This window comes from Montipora foliosa, chromosome 10 (assembly GCF_036669935.1).
Source record: "Montipora foliosa isolate CH-2021 chromosome 10, ASM3666993v2, whole genome shotgun sequence".
In the NCBI taxonomy this organism is placed as follows: domain Eukaryota; kingdom Metazoa; phylum Cnidaria; class Anthozoa; order Scleractinia; family Acroporidae; genus Montipora; species Montipora foliosa.
Genome location: NC_090878.1, coordinates 12,419,763 through 12,446,654, shown reverse-complemented (window position 1 = coordinate 12,446,654; position 26,892 = coordinate 12,419,763). Strand labels below are relative to the sequence as shown.

Below are 26,892 nucleotides of genomic sequence, written 5' to 3'. Positions count from 1 at the left end.
TAACGGCCTCAGAGAATTCGGAAGTGAGATGAAATTTACGGCAACTTTTCAAGGACTTCCTTTTCTCCTTAGCAGTGAAATAGAGAAAAAAACTGTTCATTTTTACACATTTTTCACAATTTTATAGCTTCTTTTCGAATAACAACAGCATTTTATTCGAAAAGGGCAAGCAAGCAAATGCTAATTAATTCGAAGCAAGTGAGAAACAAGGCATATAACAACAGGAGATTCTGTTATTCAATGACAGAAATAACTAGCCCTTGCACTCTAGAATTCTGTGTTGCAAAAATATAAAAGGATAGACTAAAACGGTACTAAAAATATAGGGTTAAAACCTAAAATTCATGGCAAATTTAGTTTTGTGCTGCCGTTTCAACAACGTTATCACGTACATACTGTTATTATTGTCGCGGTAAAGTAATTTTGGGAAGTATGAAAGTATCTGTATCCATTCGTACGTGAAATGAGACAATTTTATTACTACCGATTTCAGCCCTTCCGTTAACGGTAGACCTTTTATTAAAGAATGGTATATTAATAGAATAACACAGACGATTCAAACAAACCTGTAATGTTTATTGTTTTGTCTGTTTATGGTCGATTTTACTACCGGTTTCACTTAAATTAAAGTATGGCTCTCCGCAGAGTATTTAGTACCAGTTACCACACCCTGATATTTGCCTCGATAAAGAAAGTCCCAATAATCCAATTTTTAAATCGAGAGGAAGATTAAACTTTTTCGGGAGTGGAAGCGGAATAATTGGATCTCAGTTTTTCATTATTCCTTCCATTTTTTTCCAAGTATACATTATTCATTATTGAAATTTTGTTCGATAATCATTTTCCGTATTCGTTACTCTTTAAAGGAAACCGTAAAATTCTTCATTCCGAATGTTCTTAGGCTAAATCTTCCTTATTCATTTTCCTTTTTTTTTAAGCTGCCGTCATGATTCCGCCTCCACCCGCGAAACTTTCTCACGTACACAGCCCTGTTACAGATTATTTTTCGGCTTTGGTGGACTGAAAACAAAAATGAAACGAGTACGAAACGAAGATGATACGGCAAAATGTCGCAGTTGGGGGAAGTAAACAGTTGAAGAGGGTACAACACAGCAGTGCAGTTCATTTAGGACCCATTTAGTGCAGTTTTTCCAATTACTCGCCTTCACTGACCTCTCATCGTACTCGCTATGCAACTTAACACGGTTAACGGTTAACCCAGAAATAACTTCTAAAGCGGTGAACACAAATCAAAGCTTTAAATTTGTAACCCGCAAAATTGTCCTGTCGAGAGAAACAACAGAGACAAGCCGTTTGAAAAACTGTTAGGCTGAACAGAATTGCAATCCATTTTAATCTTCCTCAATTTTACCCATCGATCCCCATAACTAGCTGTTTTAATTTGGCTAAATTTCGTTTTGTTTTACTCGGGACTTGTTTTGTACATTAAGGCTGGGTCCCGGTCGCAAGAAGATTTAATTAACTTCCGAAACATTGCCAGCCGATGATTCCCTTTGTTTACTGGTATGCAACGAACATGAAACTAAGCTGAAACCTACATGTTATGGAACGAAACCAATTGACGTAAACATCGAAATATCGAAAGCGTGTTTTGAATTAAATTTCTTTTACACTGAGGAGCTTTCCTAACAATGCCTCTTTTCAAACGAAATACACTCAACATAGAACAGGGTCGTGAAGGGTTTTTGGGTAAACGGTATACAGGGGTTTTTTAAATCGGATATACGGTATATTGCAGCTTAAATACGGGTATTCGGTATATCACTTTCTTTGAATTTCAGGTAAACAGTATACAATGCTTCCATTAATTTTGGGTATTTTGGCGAATTTTTTTCGGGTATACTGGTGTACCACTACCCCTCGCCGACCCTGATCAGAAATCCAAGAGCATTTGGGGCTTGCTCACGTGAAGGTACTTAAAAGCTCGATCTTTCTCTAGTATTTCGTCGTCTCGTGATAATTAAATTTCGGCGCGTACCCTTTTTAAATTCTCTCAACCTGGCATATCTTCTTAGAAAACAAGGAAAATGATGCAGTGCCTCAGTTTTTCATGACTGAAGGGGAGCTCTGCTCGCCTGGTGGCACGTGCGTGTTGTACTTTGGTACATTTCTTTGCCTTGACAACGACTTAAAATGAAGGACGTTCACATGTGGATCAATTTCACTCAAAGATCTACTCCGTTAACACAAATTTTATTCATGGAGGTTGGTTGACATCTTCCCTCCCTTTATAACTACCTCTGGCGGGTGGATCCTCGATGCTACTTTCCATATACGAGCCGTCATCAATGGCTCCATATTTACGTCTCGGTTTCACCGCTAACTTAAGCAATCGAAGGAGTGTTAAAATAATAGATATAAATATTTAGAGTGTGTTAAAATTAAATTACACTCTTTTTTTGAATAACCTATTTTATAAGAACTTTCAGCTAGGCTGCAGGGTCTTTGTCTTTCTCATTGTTTTCTTTTTTTGTTTTGTTTTTCGAGTAGTATAAGCATAGGAAATCGTTATGATGAACCAGTTGATGAACCCGAGTGCATTTTGTGATTTTTGAGCACGAGTGATGTTTTGAAAAGTTCTCAAAATTGCACGAGTTACAGGCGAGTGCAATTTGAGAATTTTCAAAACATCCCAAGACCATAAATCACTAAATGCCAAGCAAGTGCTTACGTTTATTTATTTATTGTATGCTCCACAAAATTACTTCATCACTGTGTTTCAATAGCAACTTCACGAGGTGCACTTTATTATTATATTTATACCCATTTCTTGTATGTATTCGTCATCGACAAATCAGAAAAGCGGCATTCGGTTGAGTATATAATGACTAAGGGTACTAAAGAAATGTAAAACGGCAGTCTAACTGAACAATTAACTCAAATACTTAAACGGCCACCGTCAAGCCAAATTTGCTGTTTTTAGGTCAAAAATCAGGCTCACGCGTACATTTCTCACAACCCACTGACAATGTACACAATTTATTTCTGACACAAAGAGCTGATTCGCATTTAATTTTTGGTGTCTTTCTGAAGTTTCAATCCGTTTCCATCTTCTCCATCCTTGGCTGCAAACAACAAAGAATAGCTTCAGTGCACTGCAATGGTCATTGGCAACAAAACTACAGCATTATCGTTCGGTTTTCATTCATTTTGATGCAAGGACATATTTTAGTGTTTTTGAAGTTTGAATTAAAATGGCGTGACACTGCCCTTTATTAAGGCCATTTTTTAGCATTATCATATCACTGTGGTTTTCTTATTGCATGGTGAACTGAACTCCTCAATTTGTAGTCGAACTTAGTACAAAACTTTAAGAACATGTTAGGAACGTTTTCAGGCTCAAATCGCAAAAGAAAATACGAACGTTCAGCCGGATCTCTACTTGAGGATAAATAATGACCGGTTTCCAAAACAAGATCCTAGGGCATGCTCCCCCGGGGGATCTTTTGGATTTTAACTCTCCGAAGTCCCTTTTACCGTGTTTCTGACCGATTTCCGTACAACGGTAAAAACCGGTATAAATCTACCCCTGCATTTATCTCAGGCAGTCAAAAATTGTTCGTGATAAAAATGGCAGAATTTTGCTTCTCTCGCGTGGCTTCATATTTACATAAATATTCTCCGATTTTTGGCGCTTGTTACGTTCAGTAATTGGTGTTAATGATTTGCGTTTTTCTTGTAATTTTTGGGTACGAACTAAAATTCTTACAAATAATATCAATCGAAGGCTATGCGAAGAGGATGGGAGTGTTGACAATTGCAGGTGTTCATGGATGCGCTGCTAAAAATTGGTACTGTTTCAAATTTCTAAGGGAGCCCAGAAGAGCCGGAAGTACATTATTCGAGGACTTCTTTCTTCCGAACTAGTCAGAGGTCGTTATGTTGTTGACCAAAAGAATCCTGGTTTTCGGGGACGAGTTTAAAACCGACAGTTTTCTTTTCAACTAACGAGAAAGCAATTGGTGACACAAAGAAGAGGGAAAGACAAGACAAAAATAGTGATTTCGTAAAATAACTTTGCATACTTGAGTAAAATTTTAAAAAAGCAAAAATACAATGTGAAAACATCCCTTTTGTCTCATGATCGTCTCGCTTTAAAATCTGGTTTGACAAGTTTAAATCTCAAACCCAGGCTACCTCTCTTCGACAAGAGGCAGAGAGATCCTGTGTTCGAGTTTGACACATCATTATTACCCGGCATGTCGTCATTTATTTAAAACGTTTACGACGAGTTTGATTGACGTGTCGTTCTTAGCTATGATTGGCTCCTTATTTTACGAATGATGAGATAGTGCTATTTATAACCCCCATCGCTTTCTTTGTCAACGTCTTTCATTATTATCAGCGTTTCGCTGCTTTTCTCTGCGTCTCCTTTTTCTTTTTACTTCAAAACTGTCTTCGCTGTCAACATCAGATTGATCAGACACGTCCTCCGTTGTCTTCAAGCTCTTCCGTCGTTTCCTAACTTTGCATTCATCTAGCTCAATGGAAGAACTTTGTTCGCCGCTTCTACTACGATGAGTTTTTGTCATTTCTGCTCTCGACTTATAACTCCTTTTACCTTGCTCTTTCTTGACTTCCAAATCCTCAGATGAATCTTTTTCTTTACCCGATCTTCCTGTGTTGAATCCACCCTTCAGTTTTTCCCTCTGTGCTCTTTTTTTGTCTATCTCTTCTAACCCTTCGAGTAAATCCGTTCGTTCCCGCACAAATCCACCGTTTCCATCAAGTCGTCTTTTTGCCTTATTACTTGTATCGCTTTCTTTCTCGGATCCCTCAGAGCTTTGTCTTTTTTTCCTATTCCTTCTTTTCACACCGCTTTCCTCCAATTCAGCCGATGAATTTCGTTTGCTTTTCGCTTTTCTTTCGTCGTTTTTCCTCCGTTTTCCCTCCGTTTTTCCTTTCTTCTCGAGGCAATCTCTTACCCGGCCTCCCTTTCCTTCACGGTCACTAACGCCATGGGAACTACCAGGCTGAGATTCACTCTCCCGACCTCGCTTCCCTCGTTTCTTGTCGTTTCCGTCTTCAATTTCTTCCTCGTGAGACCCTTCAGAGATGGTTTCAGACATGTTTCTCCCCCGCTTTTCCTTTTTTGATGATGTTCGCCTTTTGGTATTGTTTTCTCCATATTTGCTTTCCTTCCTCTTTGATCTGCAACTCTCTTCGTTTTCCTCGTCTGAGCTACTATATCCAAGTTTGTCGTTTCCGTCTTCAATTTCTTCCTCGTAAGAGCCTTCAGAGATGGTTTCAGACATGTTTCTCCCCCGCTTTTCCCTTTTTGATGATGTTCGCCTTTTGGTATTGTTTTTTCCATATTTGCTTTCCTTCCTCTTTGATCTGCTACTCTCTTCGTTTTCCTCGTCTGAGCTACTATATCCAAGTTTGTCGTTTCCGTCTTCAATTTCTTCCTCGTAAGAGCCTTCAGAGATGGTTTCAGACATGTTTCTCCCCCGCTTTTCCCTTTTTGATGATGTTCGCCTTTTGGTATTGTTTTTTCCATATTTGCTTTCCTTCCTCTTTGATCTGCAACTCTCTTCGTTTTCCTCGTCTGAGCTACTATATGCAAGTTTGTCGTTTCCGTCTTCCATTTGTTCCTCGTGAGAGCCTTCAGAGATGGTTTCAGACATGTTTCTCCCCCGCTTTTCCCTTTTTGATGATGTTCGCCTTTTGGTATTGTTTTCTCCATATTTGCTTTCCTTCCTCTTTGATCTGCTACTCTCTTCGTTTTCCTCGTCTGAGCTACTATATCCAAGTTTAGTTCTCTTTTTTCTCTTTTTCTTGCGTCTTTTCAAGTCCTTGTCTCTTTCTGCCCTTGGCTCGACCCTACAACAGAACACAAAGTGAATTCAATACGACATTTTCCGCATTCAATCGCAAAAATTTCGACATTCTTCTCAGTTCGCTACGGTCACGTGGCCAAAGCACGGAAGTGATAGCACCATAAAGTTTCAGAATATACATGTATGAAATGTCATCTATTTCAACTGCAGAATGGAAATGAAATAAAAGTTACAAAGATCATCGCAGTTAGATAGAAACTTTCTAAGTTGCTCATCTAACTGCTATATCTTTTTAAGGGTGCGTTCGATTGATCCTATGGAATAAGAATACGCGGAGTGATGATTTAAAACGGTATGTCTGGCGTTTTGCAGCAACAAGGATAATAAAGATATGTCCAAAAAAGCATTTTAGTGGGTGTCGTTCGGGAATATCCACACTCAAAAATCAATTCCTTTGGGTTTTGTCTTTCTTCCCAATAAACCTTCACACAACCACGCTACGCGTTCTTTCTACAGGCCATTTCGGAAAATACCGTAATACTCTTTGTATGTCCCCCAAAATTTGGCATAAGCATTGTTTTTGTTTTCTCTTGGGATCATTGTAAGTCCCAAGAGAAACTGGAAACAATGCTTATGCAAAATTTGGGGGGACAACAAACGAAGAGTGTTATGGTATTTTCAAATTACCTTCTACATGATGAATACCGGTACATCGTTTTGGATATTGGAGTTGTAACGTATCTGTTACCCTACGCCTAAGATAAACACGTCATTATCTAAATATCGATTTCCCTTGTTAACACCTTGAACTAAATCAACTAAAAGGTCCTAAAAGCATTCAAACTGTCAATGGTAAATGTAAGTTCCTAACTTACGCTGTCAAAACGTTGTGTTGCGTTGTGTGCGTAACGCGAGATAATTTCCGATGTGTTTGACTCTCCGTAAAAACGAAGGATTTCTAACTTCTATTCCACGTATTCCTATTCTGGAATACGGTCAATCGAATGCACCCTAAGTTTCATATCAACATGGCGACATTTTTGTTAAATTTTTCGCGAAATAGTATGCCTTGCAACCACAACTTGTCCCGCATGTACCCGAGCGGGTTCGCCAAACAACAAACATCCGCATTTGGCATGAGCAAGTTCAATCATCTCGTTACATCTTGACAAACTATAAACGAGATAATATGATAAGCGAAGGGGAGGGTGAAAAACAGACAAAAATAAATCACGCCTTTGCAGGGTTTTCTGAACAACGGAAGACAAAACAAGCAAGCGACGTGACGAGACAGTGACAGTAACAAATCAATATTGCGTGACAGTCTGAAACAGAAGCACATTGCATTGAGGCCGCTACCTGGGCTATGAACGTTGCAGATTCAGTCGGTTGGAAGGCAAAAAAACAGCTTTAACAAAAAGAAGCCTCTAATTTGTTATTTGGATACATTTCTTACACGCAATGCCTTTCACTACCAAGCATAAAACTCGAAACAGAGCATTTTTACCACTGGTTCGCAACATATTTCAAAAGCTTTCTGTGCCTCAAGGCCTGGTTTTCAGTGGCAACGCATGCGTAAGCTCCAGTCGGTAAAAGTCTCTTTCTTCTCCAACCATACACGAGCTTTAGATGAACCCTGTGCGTGAAGCAACCTGGTAGCGCGATAAGCCTGGAAAAGAATCTCACCGTTTTTCTGTCCTTTTCTTTTTCATCTTAGATTTCTGATCTTCTGATTTTCTATTTTGATTTTCAAACTCTTCTGGATAAAGTTCTCTGTAGCCACTGTGTCCCCATCTAAAGGTCAATCAATTTGTTCAATGATAATGATAATGGTAATGGTAATGGTAATGGTAATGGTAATGGTAATGGTAATGGTAATGGTAATGGTAATGGTAATGATAATGGTAATGGTAATGGTAATGGTAATGGTAATGGTAATGGTAATGGTAATGGTAATGGTAATGGTAATGGTAATGGTAATGGTAATGGTAATGGTAATGGTAATGGTAATGGTAATGGTAATGGTAATGGTAATGATAATGATAATGGTAATGGTAATGGTAATGGTAATGGTAATGGTAATGGTAATGATAATGGTAATGATAATGGTAACGATAACGATAACGATAATGATAATGACAATTCAAAAAAACGCTCTCCTTGGCACAGCAAGAATTCTGAGAAAGGTTCTGGAGCGATGAAAGCCATGGTAAAATTTGGGTTTCCTTAGGCAACTTGATGTTGATAATAATAACAACAATTAGTATTATTAATACTATTATTATTATTATTATTATTATTACTATTATTATTTGAGCTCTAGGTGTGGTAATCAATCAATCAATCAATCAATCAATTTTAATTTAAACTCACACAAACATTAATTTACAGTGTTGGAAAAAGAAAAATAGAATATACATATGAATATTTACAAATTAAATATTGAAGAAGATACATAGTACTAATGAAATATTACAATTCTGATTAAGAAATAAAATGTTAGGGGAAAAGAAGAAAGGATATGGTAAACAAACAGTTTTAATACAAAGTTGATTGTGAAGAGTTTGGGACACCTAAATAGCTTATGAAACTAATCGAGTAGGTGCCCCAAAGGAACTAAATTTATCAGAAGGAATACAGAGATAAATATACAATTTATGTTAAAAGTATTTCTTTAAGATCTAACTATCCAAAAAAATAATAATAATAATAAATAAATAAATAATAATAATATATTAATAATATTAACAATAATAACATATCAACTAAGAACTAATAATATTATTATAACTGTCTATAATATTTTGTTTTAAAGTTTTACGAAATCTAGAGAATGGAGTTATCTGCTTGATAGTAATTGGAAGTGAGTTCCAGAGGTTGGAGCCAGTATAATGAAGAGAGCGAATACCATATTGGTATCAAGCAGGCTTCAGATTTTGAAGGTAGACATTTAACTCAGCTCGCTACAAAAGGGGCCGTGCCTTAAGTGGGATGGCACACATCTTGAGACGAGTTCTGAACAGCTGGCAGCAACCCCATCAGTTGATGAACATCATGAGACATGGTCAATGACTAACACTGTGGATTGAGTAATTTTTACAAAGTGGCTATTCATACAGGACCTGCACACCAACCTATATTATTTTGTTATTCATACAAAAGTCTTCTTAGAATGATTATTACAGGTTCAATGACACTCTGAAAGTCTTACCACATCTTTAATTCTTTCATGTACAGTTCAGCTATCAAACAACGACATTGATGCCTGCTTAATTTCACGAAATACCTCCTTCATTAAACATGATGCGAAATCTCTCTCTAATAACCTGCAAAATTAGTCATTACAAACCTTCCAGTATCCTTTGCTTCAAAATCATAGAGTTGCTGTGTCCAGAAATGACTCTTTGCCTCTTCATTGACTGTGTCACATCGCATTCGTCCAGCAAACCTGGGAGGAACAAAATTGATTTTAAGAGTCTAAATTGTCATATTGTCACACTAATCTTGTAATCTTGTAATCTCTTGTAATCTCTAGTCTTTCGCTCTCTCTGTTTCATTGCAATGAGTCAGATACACGGACATGTAAACATGTTGTAACCCACCAAGTTATTAAAATTGATATTAACTCTAAGCTACTACAAGGCAGTTGGTATCAATTATTTGGTCACAAACAATATAACATAAATAACATTAAGTAACCCACATATCGTCTCTATCGGGGAAGAGGTCCGAATAATTCTTGAAGTTTTTCATGACAAAGAGTATTGAGAAGGGGAAATTAAAACATCATTATTTTTTTTCTCCTTTCTAAAATGAGACAGACCTGTTTGACTCCTTTGGTGAAGAGGTATTTGTTTCCCTTCTTTTTGCATTCATCAGTTCATATTGCTTCCACATTTCACTCTCTTCTTGGATCTTATGAAAAAAATGGAAGGGAAACGATATTTATATAGCACATAATTATTCCACATGCATCTTCAAATAGATTTCACTGACGAGCCGACGAGCCACATAAGGTCCATAAGTGATAAAGGTTCAGAAAAAGCCCTGTATTTTGTAGTTGCTCCCTTGACCCACCTTTCTGTGTCCTGGTAGGATCTGCAAAGGTCGAGATCTCTCTAAAATCGACCAACGGAATCGATCAGCCAACTACATGTAGATACGTGATGCAGCTGCGGCCAGCTGACACATGTTTGAGACGGTGTGCAAATAATTTGAACGCACTCTTATCAGAAAGATTTAGAAGATCTAGTCACTTAAACAAGTTTTAGGAGGAAATATATACAATCTGTCAAAAAAATAATTAGCAGGTACCTTGTTGTGAGCATCTGTGTGACGAATAACATTCTTTAACAAACCCTTGTCGATAAACTTCCTTTGCACCGCCATCTTGCTTGAACACAATGAACAAAGGCCTGGCTGCGAAGCAGGACACCGGGGCATCTCCCTTCATTTGATACCACACACAGTTTTTGATTGATTTGTCTAGTGAGTCCAGTATTATTATACGACCCATCTGTCTCGTGATGAATAGTCGAGGCGATGAGTATATGTTAATGACGATAGAACCTGACTGCGACTTCAAACAAGATATGCATGGAAAATCGGGATCCTCTCCTCCGAAGCGTCAGTTCGCAATGAGCAAACGCCTCGTTGCCCTTGTTGTTTTTCTAGGAATCCTAACGATTGCTGTAGTCGTCTTGCAATTTTGCTTCGAAGCTAATTCCAGTGAGAAAGAGGCGATCGAGTGTTCGGATGCTTCTCGCTCAGTCAATTGTACTATAACCCTTGTGGAGAGCATCCCACGAAATGTGAGTTTCCCTTCGGGTGCAATCACAAACCCAAGTACTTACAGCGGATGGATGTATCTTCTTGAGATTGCTAAGAAAGAGATTGACATAGCATCGTTTTACTGGACTCTACAAGGAAATGATACCAATACTACCGATCCAAGTACAGAGCAGGGAGATGATGTGTTTGCCGCTTTAGAAGCCGCAGCGAAAAGAGGTATTGTACAGTTCAAGAAAACGATGCTTAATTAATATTTAATTCCACGAGACTTGAGCCGAAACCCTGCCACTTGTTTGCGTGTCTGCTACGAGTATTAGTATCTGTTGTATTGCGACTCGTTCTTCCATTATTTCTGCCAAGTGCTGTCCAAGTGTATAAGAACTGCAAACTGCAGACCACCAACAAATAGCGCTGATAAACAGTATTTAAGTCCAAGCACCCATTTCAAAAAAGCGCTAAGAGTTATAATTTAAGGACGTTCGCGCGAAATTTTTTTAACATTGATTTTTTTCTGAAACTTTTACCAGTGTAAGATAATGAGTTAGTTATGTCAGAAATGTAAAAAAAATGGGGGGTCACCGACTTCGTTTTGGAGAGAACATGCCCGGAAAAACACCCAAAATGTGACAAAATCGGGCTTCGTTAGCGAATAAGGCCAGTGTCTGTAAACCCAAATATATTGCAATTAAATCTTTGAAGTGAAATCGTCTCTGCGAAATATTGTTTAAGTGGACTTATTAAGTGAATTTAGTCAACTGGTGAGGTTCCTTAAAGATCAAGTTCGCATTTTAGCGACCACAGTTTCACGCGCCTTGCAGCCGCAAGATGGCAGGATTTGATGTCCCGTGAGCAGAAATCTTGAAATTTTTTTAACTTCCCACATTGATTTTTTGTTCATTTTTGGACAACGTGGAGATAATTGTAAATAAAATCCGTTTCTGGAAAGAAAAATAGGGGTCACCGAACGTCCAAGAGCGTTAAATCCAGGCAAAGCTATATCAATGGCCTTTTGCCCTATTATTTCTCATTTTATTACTTAGCGCGCGCGCTCGTGTATGACGTGGCGTGTGCATTTGCGTGCGCAGTAAGGTGCGCAGAAACAATTGGCGCGAACGTCCTAAGTCAAAGCAACCCTTTTAAAACGGTTAGCTTTCAACTGTGATTTAAGGTTGGTCTGTTGTCTGCAGACTACTGTCTGCAACTGTCAACAGTGACAGCGGAGGGGGGAGGGGGGGGGGGGGCTGCGATATCCCTACCACTTTTTTGCTTGGGTTGATTTTTCAGTGTTCAAGATGACATGAATGATGTATGAATTTTACCTCTTGAAAGTAACAAAATGCGTCTCCCCTTACATATTTGCACACAAAGATTTTTAGCCCTACCAGTTTAAAATGGTCTCTGTGGTCCCTGGTCAGACGCCGGTGCTGACCAAGGTGGCACACAAGCTTCCATTTAATATAATAATTAAATTATTGAATTTAAAATTAAAGTTAATTAAAAGTACTTAAATTAAATAAGTTAATGTAATTTAAAATTAAAGTTAATTAAAAGTAATTAAATTAAATTAGTTAATTTAATTTAAAATTAATTTATTACATTTAACTTTATTAAAATTATTATTTATGAACAAAAAAACAAACATAATTATCTCCAAAAAAATGCATGGTTATCCCCTATTTTTATTTAACATTTCAATAACCCAAACTCTTCTTTGCAGTCGCACCTCGGGAAAAAAATTCTTCATATTAGGTGACACTCTCCTTAATGTTTTGCCACCAGGATTTTAAAATACTCTGTGACGAGCAGTCTGAGATTTTTCCAATTAAAGTGACAAGCTCGTAGCAGAGATATGAATGATATCACCACATCGATCATTATTTGTGAACCATTTCCACTGAAGCTAAGGGCACCAAGATATCTTCCCTTTGATGACTGGGATAATGACTTCAGACAGGAGACGCTGTTTATTGATTTTTACTCTATCAGACAATCATGCAAAAATGCAGCTATTGTTTTAAGCCAAAGGATGTTATGGTTAGTTTGTAATGTTTAAGCCGGTGCCTACTAACTCAAAGATATTTTTGTCCTGGTTTATGATTATGCAGGAAATGTAGATCTTAACAACTGTTATCAAAATCCAAGAAGAAAATAAGAGGTAACCACGCATTTTTCAAAGAAAGTGAACATGAATAATATTTGTAAAAAGCCTTAAAACACAAAGCGATGTATGGTGTTCTTTCTCAAATTGAAGTTTAGTTGTCTCTCAAAAATGCAAGGTAACCCCCAATTTTCTTTTTGGATATGACTAACCAAGAGTACTTGCTAAGGTCTACTTTCTCCAGATAGTCTTAAACCGCTCAAAAATATCCCTGTATTAGTAAGCTTCACCGAAAGGAAACCCGAGTATCTCGAGATGCGCAGAATGTATGCGTAAAAACAATAGTAGGCATTGTCCTTAAAAAAGTCTGTTTGTCTTCCAGATATCCAGATGCAGCCCTACTTTAATTCCCGTGTTTCTCAACCAAACAATACGCTATTAATTGGGAAAAGTGTGCTGCTCTTGAAATGATATCTGCTAAAGGTCGCACATTGTATTCTTTCTTCAAGTATAAGGGGAATAAAACTGTGTGGCGCTATCATACCATTGTAAAATACTACAAAAGACCACGACATGCAAAGTTGTGACAAAGGACCACACAGTTTATTGTCCTTATACTAGGAGAATACAATGTGCAACTTTCAGCAGATATCATTTTGAGGGCAGGACTCTTAGGGTATAGTAACCCAACCTACATATAAGAGGAACAAGCCAGGGTATCAAGCTCAGTCCATATTGTTGAAAGGCAAGTGCTCTCCTTGCAGCTTCAACTCCACTCCTGCTCAGTTACATTGAAAGAATAATTATTGTGTCTTAACTCTACAACTTTTCTTTTTTAAGGTGTCAAAATTCGTATTGTGCAGACTCCTCCATCTAAGGTATTCCCAAGCTTAGATACAATCGAACTTTCAAAGAAAGGACTAGCAGAAGTTCGGTCATTAGATTTGAGACAATTTGAACTTTCTGGGATCCTCCATACAAAGATGTGGCTCGTCGATGGCCAGCATTTTTATGTTGGTAGTGCCAATCAGGACTGGAGAGCACTGACGCAGGTGTGTGATGCCTTATCAAAATTCCCATTTTTTTATCTGTAACCCCCCCCCCCCCCCCCCCCCCCCCTTCTGATTTTGAAAGCGTGTTCGCTTAACACCTAACTGGCAAAATTTTGAGCTTCGAGTTTTATCCAAAGGCTGTTTATTTTGAGTGTAAGTTTTGGATTTCATGGTCCGCCATTACTCATGTTCAAGACTAGCCGATTGGACCTAGGAGGGTTGGATCTAGAGAAAATGACGTCATTTACTCACTAGCTTAAAATTTCAGCGTGTAAATGCAATTTATTGTATATGCAAAACACGGGTTGAAAAGTCTGAAAGCCCAAAACTACTATGCTGCATATTAATTAGGCCGCGTACACATGCATGGCATTCTTAAACTAGTGAGTGTTTGACGTCATTTTCTCCTCGACCTGGCTCTCTCAAGATTTTAAAGTTAGTAATGGCGGGCCAATAAATAAGAAAATTCCAGCTAAAATAAACAGGTGTCTTTTTAAAATCAGAACTTAAAACTTGGGTGAGTTAGTGTTCAGTTAACATAGTTTTGAAATCCAAAGGAAAAACAAATTTTTTTTTTGGTCGTAGTACCACTTTAAGGAGTATCCGTGAATTCCAAACTGTATGAGAAGAACTTGCAATTTTTTGTATATAATAGTCCATTTTACAGGCGTGTGCTTAGTTACCTTGGTGTATGAATGAAAGTGAGACTGGAGTTGACCTTGTTTTGATAGAAACCTGACTGCTTTTCTTATGTGAATTCTTACTAATTAGCATGACAACAACATCATTAACATAAGAAAAGGAGGGAGGTCTGTATCATAACAAGGTCAACACCAACCTCACTTTCATTTAAGGGCCAGGTAACTAAGCACTTAACTGTAATTTCAACCTGGGTTAATGCATTTCTTGTGCTCTGATTGGTTCACTCAATCTCAGTTATCAGCTCATATACCTTAGTTTGACCTTATATGGCAATTGATTGCGCTAAGTGTCGCAAAGCTAATTTTTTTTTGCCAGAAAGCGAAATTTTTCTATGAATAAAGCCAAAAAAAACCCCTTTTTTTGGAAAGTTTGGATTGATTCCGACGTTTTGAAGTACGCGAAAGGCTTGCAAGAAATGTTTTTGTGATAAGCCCGCATCTGTCTGACCACAAGGTATTACACATCATAGTATCTTCATCAAGTTTTTGCGATTTCGCTTGGATTTTCTAGCTTTTTTTAATTGTATTTCGTACTTCCAAACTTTTGGAGTTCAAAGAATTTAATAAAACATTATTATTCCCTTCACGCTTGTTGGATATGAGACTGATTATAGGCAACTCAGCGCTATGCGCCTGGTTGGCTATTTACCATCTCATATCCAATGCATACTCATGGAATAATTGTTAGTTAACACATGAATGGGGGCAGTTCAGTTAATGGGTGAAATGAAAAGAATTTCTCAATCATTTCTGGAGGAGAGATTTATGTTTCTATAAACTGCATTCAGTTATTAAGAACTTTCATTCAGCTAAGAAAAACATTCATCCAGGTATGAGAACTCCTGTTTGCACTATCATTTTTTTTGTCTTGTTTTATATTTCTCATGTACTGTTTTTAATAAAAACAACCAAACTAATGTCAGTCATTATTGCATTGATTTTTCTGTTCGTAGTTCTTGACTGTGCCTGGTTGTTATAATTATGATATTAATTAACTTAATTTGGACTCTACAGACACCAATTTGGGGTAAAATTGTTCTGCTTCCTTCCAGTAAGAAACAAGAGATTTTGGAGGGTGTATCTGTAAGTTATCAAACCCGAAGCAACTGCTTTGCTAAGTGCAAGTCGAGTTCACGCAACATCCAGGATGGTGTGCACTATTTGCAGCCACCTCTGAGATAACAAGCTCTACCAGAAACCCATAAGGGTTGAAACGTGTAACGGCCCCTTGTGCGCTGGGAAACAAGCTTCTGAATATTCAATTTGCTAAGTACCATATTTGGAACAACAAGAGCGAGGGGTTTCCAAATATGGTACTTAGCACTGAAACATTCAACCAATCAGTTTGCACTGAATATTCGGAATCTGTGAACGTGTGTTACACGTTTCAACTCTTATGGGTTTCTGGTTCTACTTAAGTCAACCAATAATCGTTTTGCTTTATTTTCAGGTTCAAGAGCTTGGTTTCACGACATACAACTGTAGTTGTTTGGGTAAGGACATGAGCAAGATATTTGAAGTGTACTGGTTATTGGCACAGAAGGGGTCCAAGATCCCAGATCCCTGGCCAACCAAATACAAAACGTCCATTAATGCAGGTGAGAGGACTGGAGATAGACTGCAATCGACTGTTGCAAGCTAAATGGTATTAGTATATACTGCCCATAATCTATATATAATTTATTTTGTGTGGGTGTATTTAACTGTTTAACTTTTTTCTTTGTCTTACATATAGCGTGTTATGTTTCTTTGCATTTTTATTTTTCTCTTAGTATCCACGTAATTAAGAATTGTTGTCCAACTATCAGGGCAAGCTATTAGTTTAACTATCTTTTGCCCCTTTTCTCAATCTCTTTTTCTTTTCCTCCATTTATTTGTAATTCCCCAATTTCATGAGAATAAAACGTAAACAACAGTATATACTAAAACAGTGGATAGCTTTGACGGCATGCTCTGATTGGCTACTCAAACTCCTCAGCGTCAGTAACTTTGCGGCTTGGTAAATATCCACCACTAGCCACCTCCAATTTTGTGAATAGTTGTTAATTAGAACTGAGCATTTCCTATGAATACAGAGTGGTACCGGTATTTAATAAAACGTACTACCCAATCAGATTGCTCTAAATTTGAATTCAGCGAATGAAATTCAAATATTTTGACTGTATAAAATTAGCTTATAATTAGAACGTTTGTCAAGAAAATGGCTTCGTCGTCTTGGTAAGCATAATTTTTGGCTGAAGGTGTAATATTCATAGGATGATATGGTTATTAAGGTGATTTCCTGGTTTTGCGTTTCGCAACCCTGTGCGCATAATTTCTTGCGTTATTGACACGTGCATTAGCTCGCGCACATTGATAAAGCGATGGATTTTCATTGACGCCAAGTTTAACCCGTCAAGCAATGGCTATTTTCTCCAGAACGGCGGTGACCCCCCCCCCCCCCTTTTTTTCTCATATTTTTGCTTAGAGCGATCTCTTCATGGAGTAGAACAAAAATCACAAAAATCTATGGCCAGATTTTGGCACTTTCATAAAATTGTGCGGAAGGAGCCATTACGAGTCGAACAGCCCAGACTCAAGTTAAATTTGTCTTGGAGTGTTATGTACTCTCAAAGTCGTTCAAATGCACTTTTCAGGTACGTGCGTGAATTAACCATAGAATGACACAAGGCGCTGGGTTATATCATGAATTACATTTATAAAATCGAGCTAAATTTGTCTAACATTAGGAATGCGCGGCAATAGACCCTTTTGCAGATACGGCGGCCATTTTGATTTCTATTGTTTCAGAAGACATTATGGGATGCTCAGGGGTTAAATTAATTTGTATTTGCCCCCTGGGCATCCCATAATAGATATTCGAAACAATAGAATCAAAATGGCCGCCATATCGGTAAAAAGGTCTATTGTTGAATAGCCGTATTCGTGAGCGTCGTACCAAGGCAACGAGCTCGGTGACCCCCCTTTTTTTACAACATTTTTTATCATCTCCTTGACATGTTTTAGCAAGTTTCATCGGAAATCTATGACTAGTTCTATTTTTAGGGAATCGCCTGAAATGGTTTTCTATGGAATACGGGTGAACATTTTACTTGAAATATGTACTTATTGACTGAGTGCGACGGCTGGACGAGAAAATATTTGGCCCGAGGTCATGGCAGACGGACCGAGTGCCGAATATTTTCCCGTGCGGCCCGACCTAAACTCAGTCAATAAGCATTTTATCACATGGTCTCTTTACGCTCTTCATGAGCAGTCTTTTTTTCTATTCTTTTTAGATTCGCCGGCGAAAATCACAATCAATGGTTCGTATCTGGCTTCAGTATATTTCTCGTCCTCTCCAAATCTCTTGTGTCCTCCTGGAAGAGCGGAAGACTTAGCAACAATTTTAAGAATCATTGACGGTGCCAAAAAGTTTGTGTTTGTGTCTGTCATGGATTATTTTCCTACAACTCTCTACACAGACCAAAGAACGTAAGTCTGAATTGGCGGATGTTGATTCTTTTGAGTGTAAAGGCTAACCGGCTTCAACATTTTTTTCAACATCCGTTCGATTTTGTTGAACAGCGATGTTAAAACCGTTTTGCTGTCTCCCCCTTCCCCCCCCCCCCCCCTCTTTTACCCTGCTACCCTTCCCAAGAGAGAAACCACTGCGAACAACCGTGAGTTTCTTTGGGTGAGCCGCCGTACCGCGTCTGGCACCAAGAATGAATAAATTAAATTTGAACCGGTAAAACGAGTAAGTGATCTTGTTTTGGCGCTTGCGCATGCGTTTATCTACGTAACTGCTGCGTTTGGGCGAGCCTGCGGTGTAGTGATCTATATTCCTGCGAAATAAGACAAAGCGATGTCAAATGCATCACGTGGGGCGTGACGTACTTCGCACATGCTCGAAGGAAAAGGAAGACCTTAGACTTAAACCTTAGACAGCGATGACCAGAACCAGGTTGCTGACCAGCGGTTTTCGTTAAAACAATGGTCTGCTGGGGGTGCTCAGTCTCGCGGGCTCAGAAAACCTGGTTGTGGTCATTGTTATTTAAGGTTTTTCGATGGAAAATCTAACGGTTGCTCACAGTGGTTTCTCTCTCGAGAAGCGTAGGAGAAACCAACTGCTCGCAGGGTACCCCTCTTTCAACCGTCTTGAAACATGTTTAAACGAAGCTGAGTCGATGTTGAATGAGTTTAAGAGCGTTCAAAGTTAGCTTCAATAAACCTTCACAATATTTCTTTTGTTTTAGCGAATGTTGAATCAAATAGAAGCCGTCTGCCACCCTTTTTCAACATTTGAGAGCTTTAGCGATGAAGACGGCAACAGGAAGGAGAACGTGGTCGTTAAATGTGAATTCGCGTTATTGTAATCGCTTCTGATCTGTTCCAAGCATTTTAACGTGGCAAAGGTGTGGCAAACTGTCAACGGCGCTGAAATTCTCTCAAAAAACTCAAATTTGGTCATTTCACGTCGTTGTCGGTTTTGCTGACGACGGCAAAGAAATAGACAAAAATGAAAAGATGCACGTGCAGGGCGTGCAAAGCTATTGCGTTTGCTAACAAAATATGCAAATTTGTGACGTTTTCGTTGCCGTCGCTGTTGTCGTTGCTAAAGATACCTATTGTTGGGAATGAGCGTGCGCCCTAATCAGTCTCTCATTGGCCGTGTTTTCACGACAGCTGTTGTCTCGCTTAACGTTCCTGGAAGTGGTTTGTTTGCAGACTTTGTTAAGCGACTTAAATTGATACGAGCTTTCACGGGTAAGATTAAATGGGGAGAGAGCACGTTCCAATACGTATACAATAATAAGGCCGTGTTTTCACAAGCGGTTTTCAGGTCGCTCAGCGAGTGACAACCGAACATTCAGTGAAAAGAGTAAATTTAAGCCATCAAACCAAAGTAGCTTAAGCGTGTTGGCAATTACTTTCGGCCAACGAGGAGTCGCTTGCGGTTATTGAAATCAGAAATACAACAGGCGTGTTATTGTATTGGCACGTGCTCTCTCCTAATTTAATCTTACCCTTGTCATCCCGTTGTCACTCGCTAAGCGACGTGAAAAATCGCTCGTGAAAGCACTGCCAATGAAGTATCCATGTCCGTATACATAGTAACAAGTCCGTATCCATAGTAACAAGTTGTACATAAATTCCTTGTCACTATTGCGCTATTTGATAAATTTGCGGCCCCTACGCGTAAACTCTTCCTTGCTGAATTTGTTATTCTCGTAATAGTTGCGATTTTTGTTAACGATGTTTTCGGCAACTTCAGGTAAATTCCTTGTTACTTTTTGCTAAAGAAATTTGCTAGCAAATGTTTGCAGACGCTTACAATCCAGGACATAAGTGCGCTGCAGCCCGGAACTGAAAGCTTTGTAAAGCTTTGTTGAATCAAATGCTGATGATTTGTTGAAACCGCGTTTGCCCACCCCAGCAGTCAGCATCGTTCAACAACATTGTTCAGTTCTGTCAAGTGGAAAGCGTCTTAAGTCAACTGCGTGATCATTGAATTTCTTAATCAGGTTTTGGCCAGTGATAGATGATGCTTTGCGACGAGCGGCATTTGATCGAAAAATACGTGTGAGACTTATGGCGAGTGAATGGAACCACACCAGGACTGACATGAAAAATTACCTCCGCTCACTTGTTGCGTTAAACACTGCGAATAACGCATCAATTCAAGTGGTAAGTAATGTCAAGACAGGTTCTCCGGTCTTTTAGGGATTTTGATTCATATCGTTGATTGTTGTATGGTTTTACCGGGAACTAAAACACCCATAGAATCAATACAACTGCTACATCCGGGAACTGAATGGCGTAGTTTTCGTATGTTACACGAGTGGTCATACAGGGAAGATATCGATGACGTCACCTTTTGCCATTAATGTGCCAACCAGAGACTCATTGACTCTCGAAACAAAGGGTCTTTTGTTTCTTTGGTTGACACATTTGAATAACAAAAGCAATGTATGTTAACAGATATCTTCCCCATTGAGTAAGGAAGTCACTTTTCCCGCCTTGTTTCCCCTTGTATTAATGCCCAGTATTTGTATTAAAGCCTGCATTTCAATCTCTACTATGGATATTTATTATCATTCGATGAATTTTTCCCTTCCTTTTCATTGGCCGAGAGCCCACCACGTGACCTGCAAATAACTGTCTACAAATGAGTGATTTTGCTCAACCTCGTCCAATAATTGTTAATTATCAATATACTAAAAAGAAAAAAAGAAAATTACACGTTAGCTGGAAGACAGCATAGAGATTACTTCATGGAAAATGCGCGAGTATAATTGATTTTTATTCACGAGTTGAGTAGTATCAGAAAACGATAAGAATAACGCGTATTTTTTTATGGCGTTTTTGTAATCGGATGAGATATATAGAGGATATGACACGGTGCCGAGAAGATATGAATGTTATGTTTGAGTGGCAAGACAAATGGACCTGTTTAGCTTGTACGTTTTGTTTTGCCATTTCAGACCACGTGATGTTACTCTACGGAACAGCTTTTTTACAAATGTCTCATTTGTGCATATGTATGCATAACTTATGAAAAACAAAAGGAAAATTCTCTTGGGAACATCACGTGGTGTGAAATGGGAAAACAAAACGTACAAGCTAAACAGGTACGTTCATTTATTTCATTGACCGAATGCAAAATGGCCGCCAACAAATTATTCTTTTGTCTTTGTGTTAATTAGCCTAACTAGCCTCGGTCACACGCGTAAAATTGAAAGGATTTGGGCTGTAAAACGAGGCTAGTTAGGCTAATTAACACAAAGACAAAAGAATAATTTTGTTGGCGGCCATTTTTGCATTCGGTCAATAGGTACTGAGATTTATCCACAAAAAACCAAGTGAATGAAATAGATTTCTAAAGTGGTGACGTAATAACAATTAAATTTTTGAAATTATGGGATTTGTTGGGGGTATTTTGAGAGAATAACATCTGGAAGACCTACAATAGTTGCCAAAAACTAGCATTGTGGGGCAAATTGTCTCGAAGATAATAGTCCTGTTTTACTCTGATGGCTCCATATAAATCCTTCTATATGGACTCGGTCCCCGATGTTATGAATTGAGTCATATTTTAAAGGCTTTTTATGGAGTCATCAGAGCATAACTGGGCTAATATTGCAAAGACAATTTGTCCTGAAATGCATACCCCGAAAAATCCCGTCACACTCCAAATGTAGCCAGTCAGGAACACGAACGACAAAATTTCACTGTGAAGAAATGTCATTTCCCGAATATTCCAACTGGCCAGCCAGCTTTGAGGAGACAAATTAAAACTTAACAAATTGATGTCAGTTTTTCATGCGTCTGTCCTGTTATTGATGATGAATTTCGTCATAACATTGTCAAAGTTGCTGTGGATCCGCAGACTACTTTGACAATAACAAAAAGGCAGAGGGGTCAAAATTAAGTCAAAACACGAGATAAACGCGAGACAAAAATGCGAGAAACTTCAATCTGACGCGAGCAATATCGCGTCATTATCGCATAAATTATAAATTCATGTGTCTGTCCGCTTATTGACAATAAAAAATAGCCAATGAGCGCGCGAGAATTTTGCAGTCATCGTAAAATTGCCAATTGCAAAGATTTTTGGGCGTGGACCACTGGTCAGAAAATTTGCCAAATAGTGTCGAATAGTAGAACCCAAGCCCCCTTCATCACGACCAAGATGGCGGCGTGTGTGCCGAGATATGTGCCAAGATGGCTACGTGCACATTTCTGCTGCTAGAATTTTTTCTCGTTGTCTTCACGGGCAAGTATATTTGTCACATAAAAAAATGCCTCGCAAGGCTTTCTCGAAGCAAGCTTTCATTTCGTTGTCTTCTAAAGTAGCTTTGACCTTGATAAGCACTTTTTCTCGAAGACAGGCTCTCTCACTACGGTGGCCGATAAGGGACATAGCATTTCGTGATCAGTTTTCCTGCTTCAAATTTTCAAACTTGAAATTTTGATTTCAGAAACTCGAAAATTTGAGTTTTGAAACTAGAAATTGTGAGTTTAGAAACTCGAAATTTCCAGTTAAGAAACTCGGTCGGTGTAAAATACAGACTATGGTTAAAATGTAACTGTTGAAAAAGCCTAAACCCTTAAGAAGGCACAAAAGGCACAAAACAATATTTAGGTTAAACTGTTAGCACTTCTAAAGGGTTTCGGCTTTTTCAACAGTTACATTATAACCTTAGTCTGCATTTTACACTGACCAGTTTACAAACTCGAAATTTCAAGTTTGTGAACGCAAAATTTTGTGTTTGTGAACTCAAAATTTCGACTTTGTGAACACAAAATTTCCAGTTTTTAAACTCAAAATTCCGAGTTTGAAAATTTGAAGAAGGAAAACTGATCACGAAATGCCATGTCCCTTACTGGCCTCCGTATCTCACTGTTGTTTCCTTTATTTGCAGAGACTCTACAAAGTTCCTCCGTACACAATAGAAATCGACCACGCTCGCGTCAATCATAACAAATTTATGGTCACAGAGCGTGTTGCTTAACGTTGGTACTTCTAACTGGTCGGCGGATTACTTTCTAAACACTGCTGGCGTTGGTTACGTCATAAATGAGACCGAGAGTGTCTCGAATGGCGATACTTTGCGGGCGAGTCTACAAGCTGTGTTCGAGAGGAACTGGAACTCGAATTACACCACGCCTGTTAATTGCAGTGACTAAAACCTGTACTCAAACTCGAAAAATGACGTCATTTCAGGCGTAGACGCATGCCTCTCTCTCAATTGGTCAAGTGTCAAACTTCTGCTAAGGTTTACAGCGCATTAAAAGGGAAATTTCGAGGAAAAAGGGACAACATCATCTTTGCCATAGGTGAAGAAAGATATTCATGGAACGAAAAAGATTTGAGTTTCGGTTGAGTTCAGAGAGATTTCCATCAAATGGGACTACATAAAGGATAAGGTTCGTTCACAGTAGATTTACAGATTTGGGTTTCTTTTATATTCCAGTGTATTTTTGCGATCAGTTATTTTATAATTCTCGACGTTTCACTTTTGGTGAAACTCAAAATGCTACGCGCGGTGCTTTTGTGTTGAGATCAAAATCTCTCGTTAATTACTCTCAGCTTTTCACTTGACTCTGTGCTAATCAACCAGTAATTTTTGGCAGGCAGCTTAAGCGAATTGTTGTTTATGTAGCGCAACACACTGCCATCTTTTTTCACAATAAGTTATCGTGGTTTCTTCTTTCAAACAAAGCGTTTGAAGTAAATTGTATTGTAACAAACCCTTTTGTTCAAAGAATAAAAAAATCGTCGAGGACAAAATGTGGAAATGAAATCATTATTCTTGCTTTTTGTTTTAAGGACGGTGCCTACTATTGTTATTGCGCATATGTTCTGCGCATCTCGAGATACTCGGATTTCCAATCTCGACCCCAGAGCTCTTCTCTTTATTGAGGAAGAGAAGAGCACTGGGGAACCCTGAAACAAAGTGTCTTCTCATTGGTTTTCGTAAAGAACAATCAAAATCGTCTCTAATTGGTGCATTCATGTTAGCACGAGGAGTGAGCATGTTCTTCTACACAGAGTTTCCCATAGCCTTGGGTCGATCCGAGGCTCTGGTGACGAGAATGCTCGGATTTCCTTCTGGGATATTTTTGCGCGGTTCAAAACTATATGCGGAGAAAGCAAGTGCTCTTGGTATCTAGATAGAAAATTGGGGGTAACCATGCATTTATCGTAGATAATTAAGCTTCAGTTTGGAATAGGACGCCATACATTGCTTTGTATTTTAAAGCTTTTTACAAATATTGTTGATTAATTATCTTCCAAAAATGCGTGATTACCCCCACTTTTCTTTTTGGATTTCAATAACACTTGTTAAGATCTGCTTTTCCCGCATAGTCAGTAACCGCGCAAAAATACCTTTGAATTAGTAGGCACCGTCCTTAAGTTGTTACATAAGTTCATAGCCTGTAAGTCTGCATCTGCGATGGAAACTACGGTATAGAGGTATTACAAAGGCAGCACTTTCCCCTCAGTTATTTTAAGACCCTGAGTGTTGGACCGGCCGGAGTTGAACTCACGACCTCCCCCATTGCAGCCCCGTGCTGGGGCCCGTTTCTCGGAAGTCCCCGAAACTTTACGGGACGTTTTCGGGTGTCACAATTTCCTTTGTATCTCAAAACGGAGAGGATTTGATCAATTCGTCAAACTTCACAGTCAATTTGCTTTTTGTTACCTTGAAAACATGTTTAAAAATCAGCTATCCTGAACAAGCGGTTGGCAGGTTCACAAATGACTTTTCGGGCCTGAAAAGTTTTCGGGACTCTCGAGAAACGGGTCCCACGTGAACCGAGCCACCGGCGAGAGATTTAGCATTTCATTTAAGTGAAACGGCAAGCGATATGCAGCTGTTTGGCTCAGTTAAAAGCACTAACGTATTTTATTGTAACTTGCCTCTATTTAAATAAACTCTTTCGTTCCTACGATCGAAACGATCGAAACGTTCAACCCTAGCCTAATTGGAATCGATCGAAAGGATAAATGATCGAAGATTGGTTCTATGCAGAAAATCGCTTAAAAAAAAACGCCTAGAATAACAGAAATAGCAAGTTTTCCAAACGTGTCGAGAATCGAAATTTTCGGCCACATTGTAAAGGAGGAACTCTTACCAAATGTTCGAAAATGGCCGATTTTTTAAGCAAAATTTCGAAGGATAAACAACTAGGAAATACAAGTCGCCTTTCGGACTAATAAGTATGGATCTGATTCTTAACTATTATAGATTTGTTCTATGCAAAAATCCGCTTGAAGAAAGGCCTAGAATAAAAGAAATGACAAGTTTTCCCAAAGTGTCAAAAATCGCGATTTTCGGCCCGATAGCAAAGGGGGGACTCTTACAAACTCTTTGAAATGCTCGATTTTTTAGGCAAACTTCCAAAGCCTAAGGGGTTGAAAAAGGGCTCATTTTTGCAATCAAGTTTCCAGGTGACTTAGTTGGTATGCATTTAAGTTTATGGACTGTAGATTTGATCTGTGCAAAAAACCGTTTGCGAAAACGCGCCTAGTATAAGAGAAATGACGAGTTTAACGTAACCTTTCTTAGCGATTTCAATACCACGTGACTCTCAGTCGGCTTCACTGATCAGGGTGATTTTCAACCCCTAACCTTCACCTTTACAGAGCCTGCGCAGCTGGCGGCTGTGTTGTTGCGGAGCGCGAGAGAACAAGCCTGGGGCGCGGGAAAGAAAGAAGAACCCAGTCCCAGCCTGCTTCATCTAACCGGATAGTGAACTGAAGTTTACTCTACTTACCCAAAAACTTGACATGTGTGTGATTTATAGAAGGCAGTGTACTGCGGTCAAACAATAAACAAACAGTCAACTCATGATAACGAAGGGAAAAATTGTCTATACACCGTAATTACCTTGCAACGTCATCTTTGGAACCGGGGCTGGACAATCTGCGAGCCAGCGAGCCATGCGCCATGCGAATTTCGCATTTAGTCTAAGCACCCCATTTCATTTTAAAAACGGTTAGCTTTCAATAACCGTGTGACTCGCATGTTGACTTGCATGGCTCGCCGTGTTGGCTCGCATGACTCGTAGTCATGGCTCGCGTGGCTCGCAGCCATGGCTCGCGTGGCTCGCAGCCATGAAACCGGATGGGCAGCAACCAGCGAGCAACAATGAATCCAGCTACAATTCAATTCAATTAATTGATAGGCAATATCGGTAGATTGTTTGAGTGTACAAGTATATCTGCGTCAGTTATTGAACTGAATGACGGTGACCGCTTACAAACAAATAGACGAAAAAACAATACCTACATATGTTCTTCCTTAAGGCCCGGTTCAAAACGTCGCATTTCACATGTGCCGAACATAACTCCTATTTTAGTAAACGCGGCATTTGATTCAAACGTCGATTTAACTCCGTTCGAATTCAATATTCCCAATCTCCACTCGGACAGGCTGTATCCAAAATGGCAGACAACCACAGGGTTCTGTGTTAGGCCCTCTTCTATTTTTCTTGTATATTAATCATTTCAGTAAGTGCAGCAATGGCTTTGACTTTCTCATTTTTGCGGATGATACAAACCTGTTTTATTCTAATTCTAATATAGCTGAACTTGAGTCCATTGTTAATTATAATCTGATAATGGTATCTGACTGGCTTATGGCTAATAAAGTTTCATTAAATATTGATAAGACAAATTTCAGTATTTTCCATCCCCCTCAGAAGGTCAAAGGTCACATAGTCAACAAAGTGCATCAATATCAAACCAGACTGGCGAGTAAAATTTCATACTATCTGCTTAAAGCGAGGACCAATTATGGGAAATTTACATTCGTTTTTTAGAGCTAAAGTTTGGAATTCCATTGAAGAGTCATTAAAATCCAAGAGTCGTACCTGTTTCAAAATCCTCTTAAAAGAATCGCTTCTCTCCAACTACTGGCTGGCTCATTGATGTACTTTATTTTCCAGTTTTTGCG

At 38.8% G+C, this 26,892-nt stretch overlaps 2 protein-coding genes across 2 annotated transcripts; one reads left to right on the top strand and one right to left on the bottom strand.

The window, feature by feature from the left end:
• Nucleotides 1–4,033: 4,033 nt before the first annotated feature.
• On the bottom strand, nucleotides 4,034–10,223 carry LOC137972983 (uncharacterized). Its single transcript, XM_068819682.1, has 5 exons — nucleotides 10,116–10,223; nucleotides 9,625–9,716; nucleotides 9,151–9,249; nucleotides 7,488–7,595; nucleotides 4,034–5,844 (listed from the first exon to the last, which is right to left on the bottom strand). The coding sequence occupies exons 1-5, from the start codon at nucleotides 10,188–10,190 to the stop codon at nucleotides 4,344–4,346; spliced, it is 1,875 nt and encodes a 624-aa protein (XP_068675783.1). The 5' UTR covers nucleotides 10,191–10,223; the 3' UTR covers nucleotides 4,034–4,343.
• Nucleotides 10,224–10,233: 10 nt separating this feature from the next.
• Nucleotides 10,234–23,720, top strand: LOC137972984 (5'-3' exonuclease PLD3-like). Its single transcript, XM_068819683.1, is given in 7 exon segments — nucleotides 10,234–10,808; nucleotides 13,531–13,742; nucleotides 15,894–16,041; nucleotides 17,722–17,917; nucleotides 19,951–20,113; nucleotides 22,852–22,938; nucleotides 22,940–23,720. Coding segments are annotated over 7 exon segments (1,464 nt in total). The 5' UTR covers nucleotides 10,234–10,327; the 3' UTR covers nucleotides 23,117–23,720.
• Nucleotides 23,721–26,892: the final 3,172 nt, after the last annotated feature.

Coding starts and splice junctions, on each gene's coding strand:
- LOC137972983 (XM_068819682.1), bottom strand. CDS start 10,190: ATGGCGGTGCAAAGGAAGTTTATCGACAAGGGTTTGTTAAAGAATGTT. Junction 9,717..10,115: donor ACACAGATGCTCACAACAAG/GTACCTGCTAAT, acceptor TTTTTTCATAAG/ATCCAAGAAGAGAGTGAAAT. Junction 9,250..9,624: donor TCACCAAAGGAGTCAAACAG/GTCTGTCTCATT, acceptor TGTTCCTCCCAG/GTTTGCTGGACGAATGCGAT.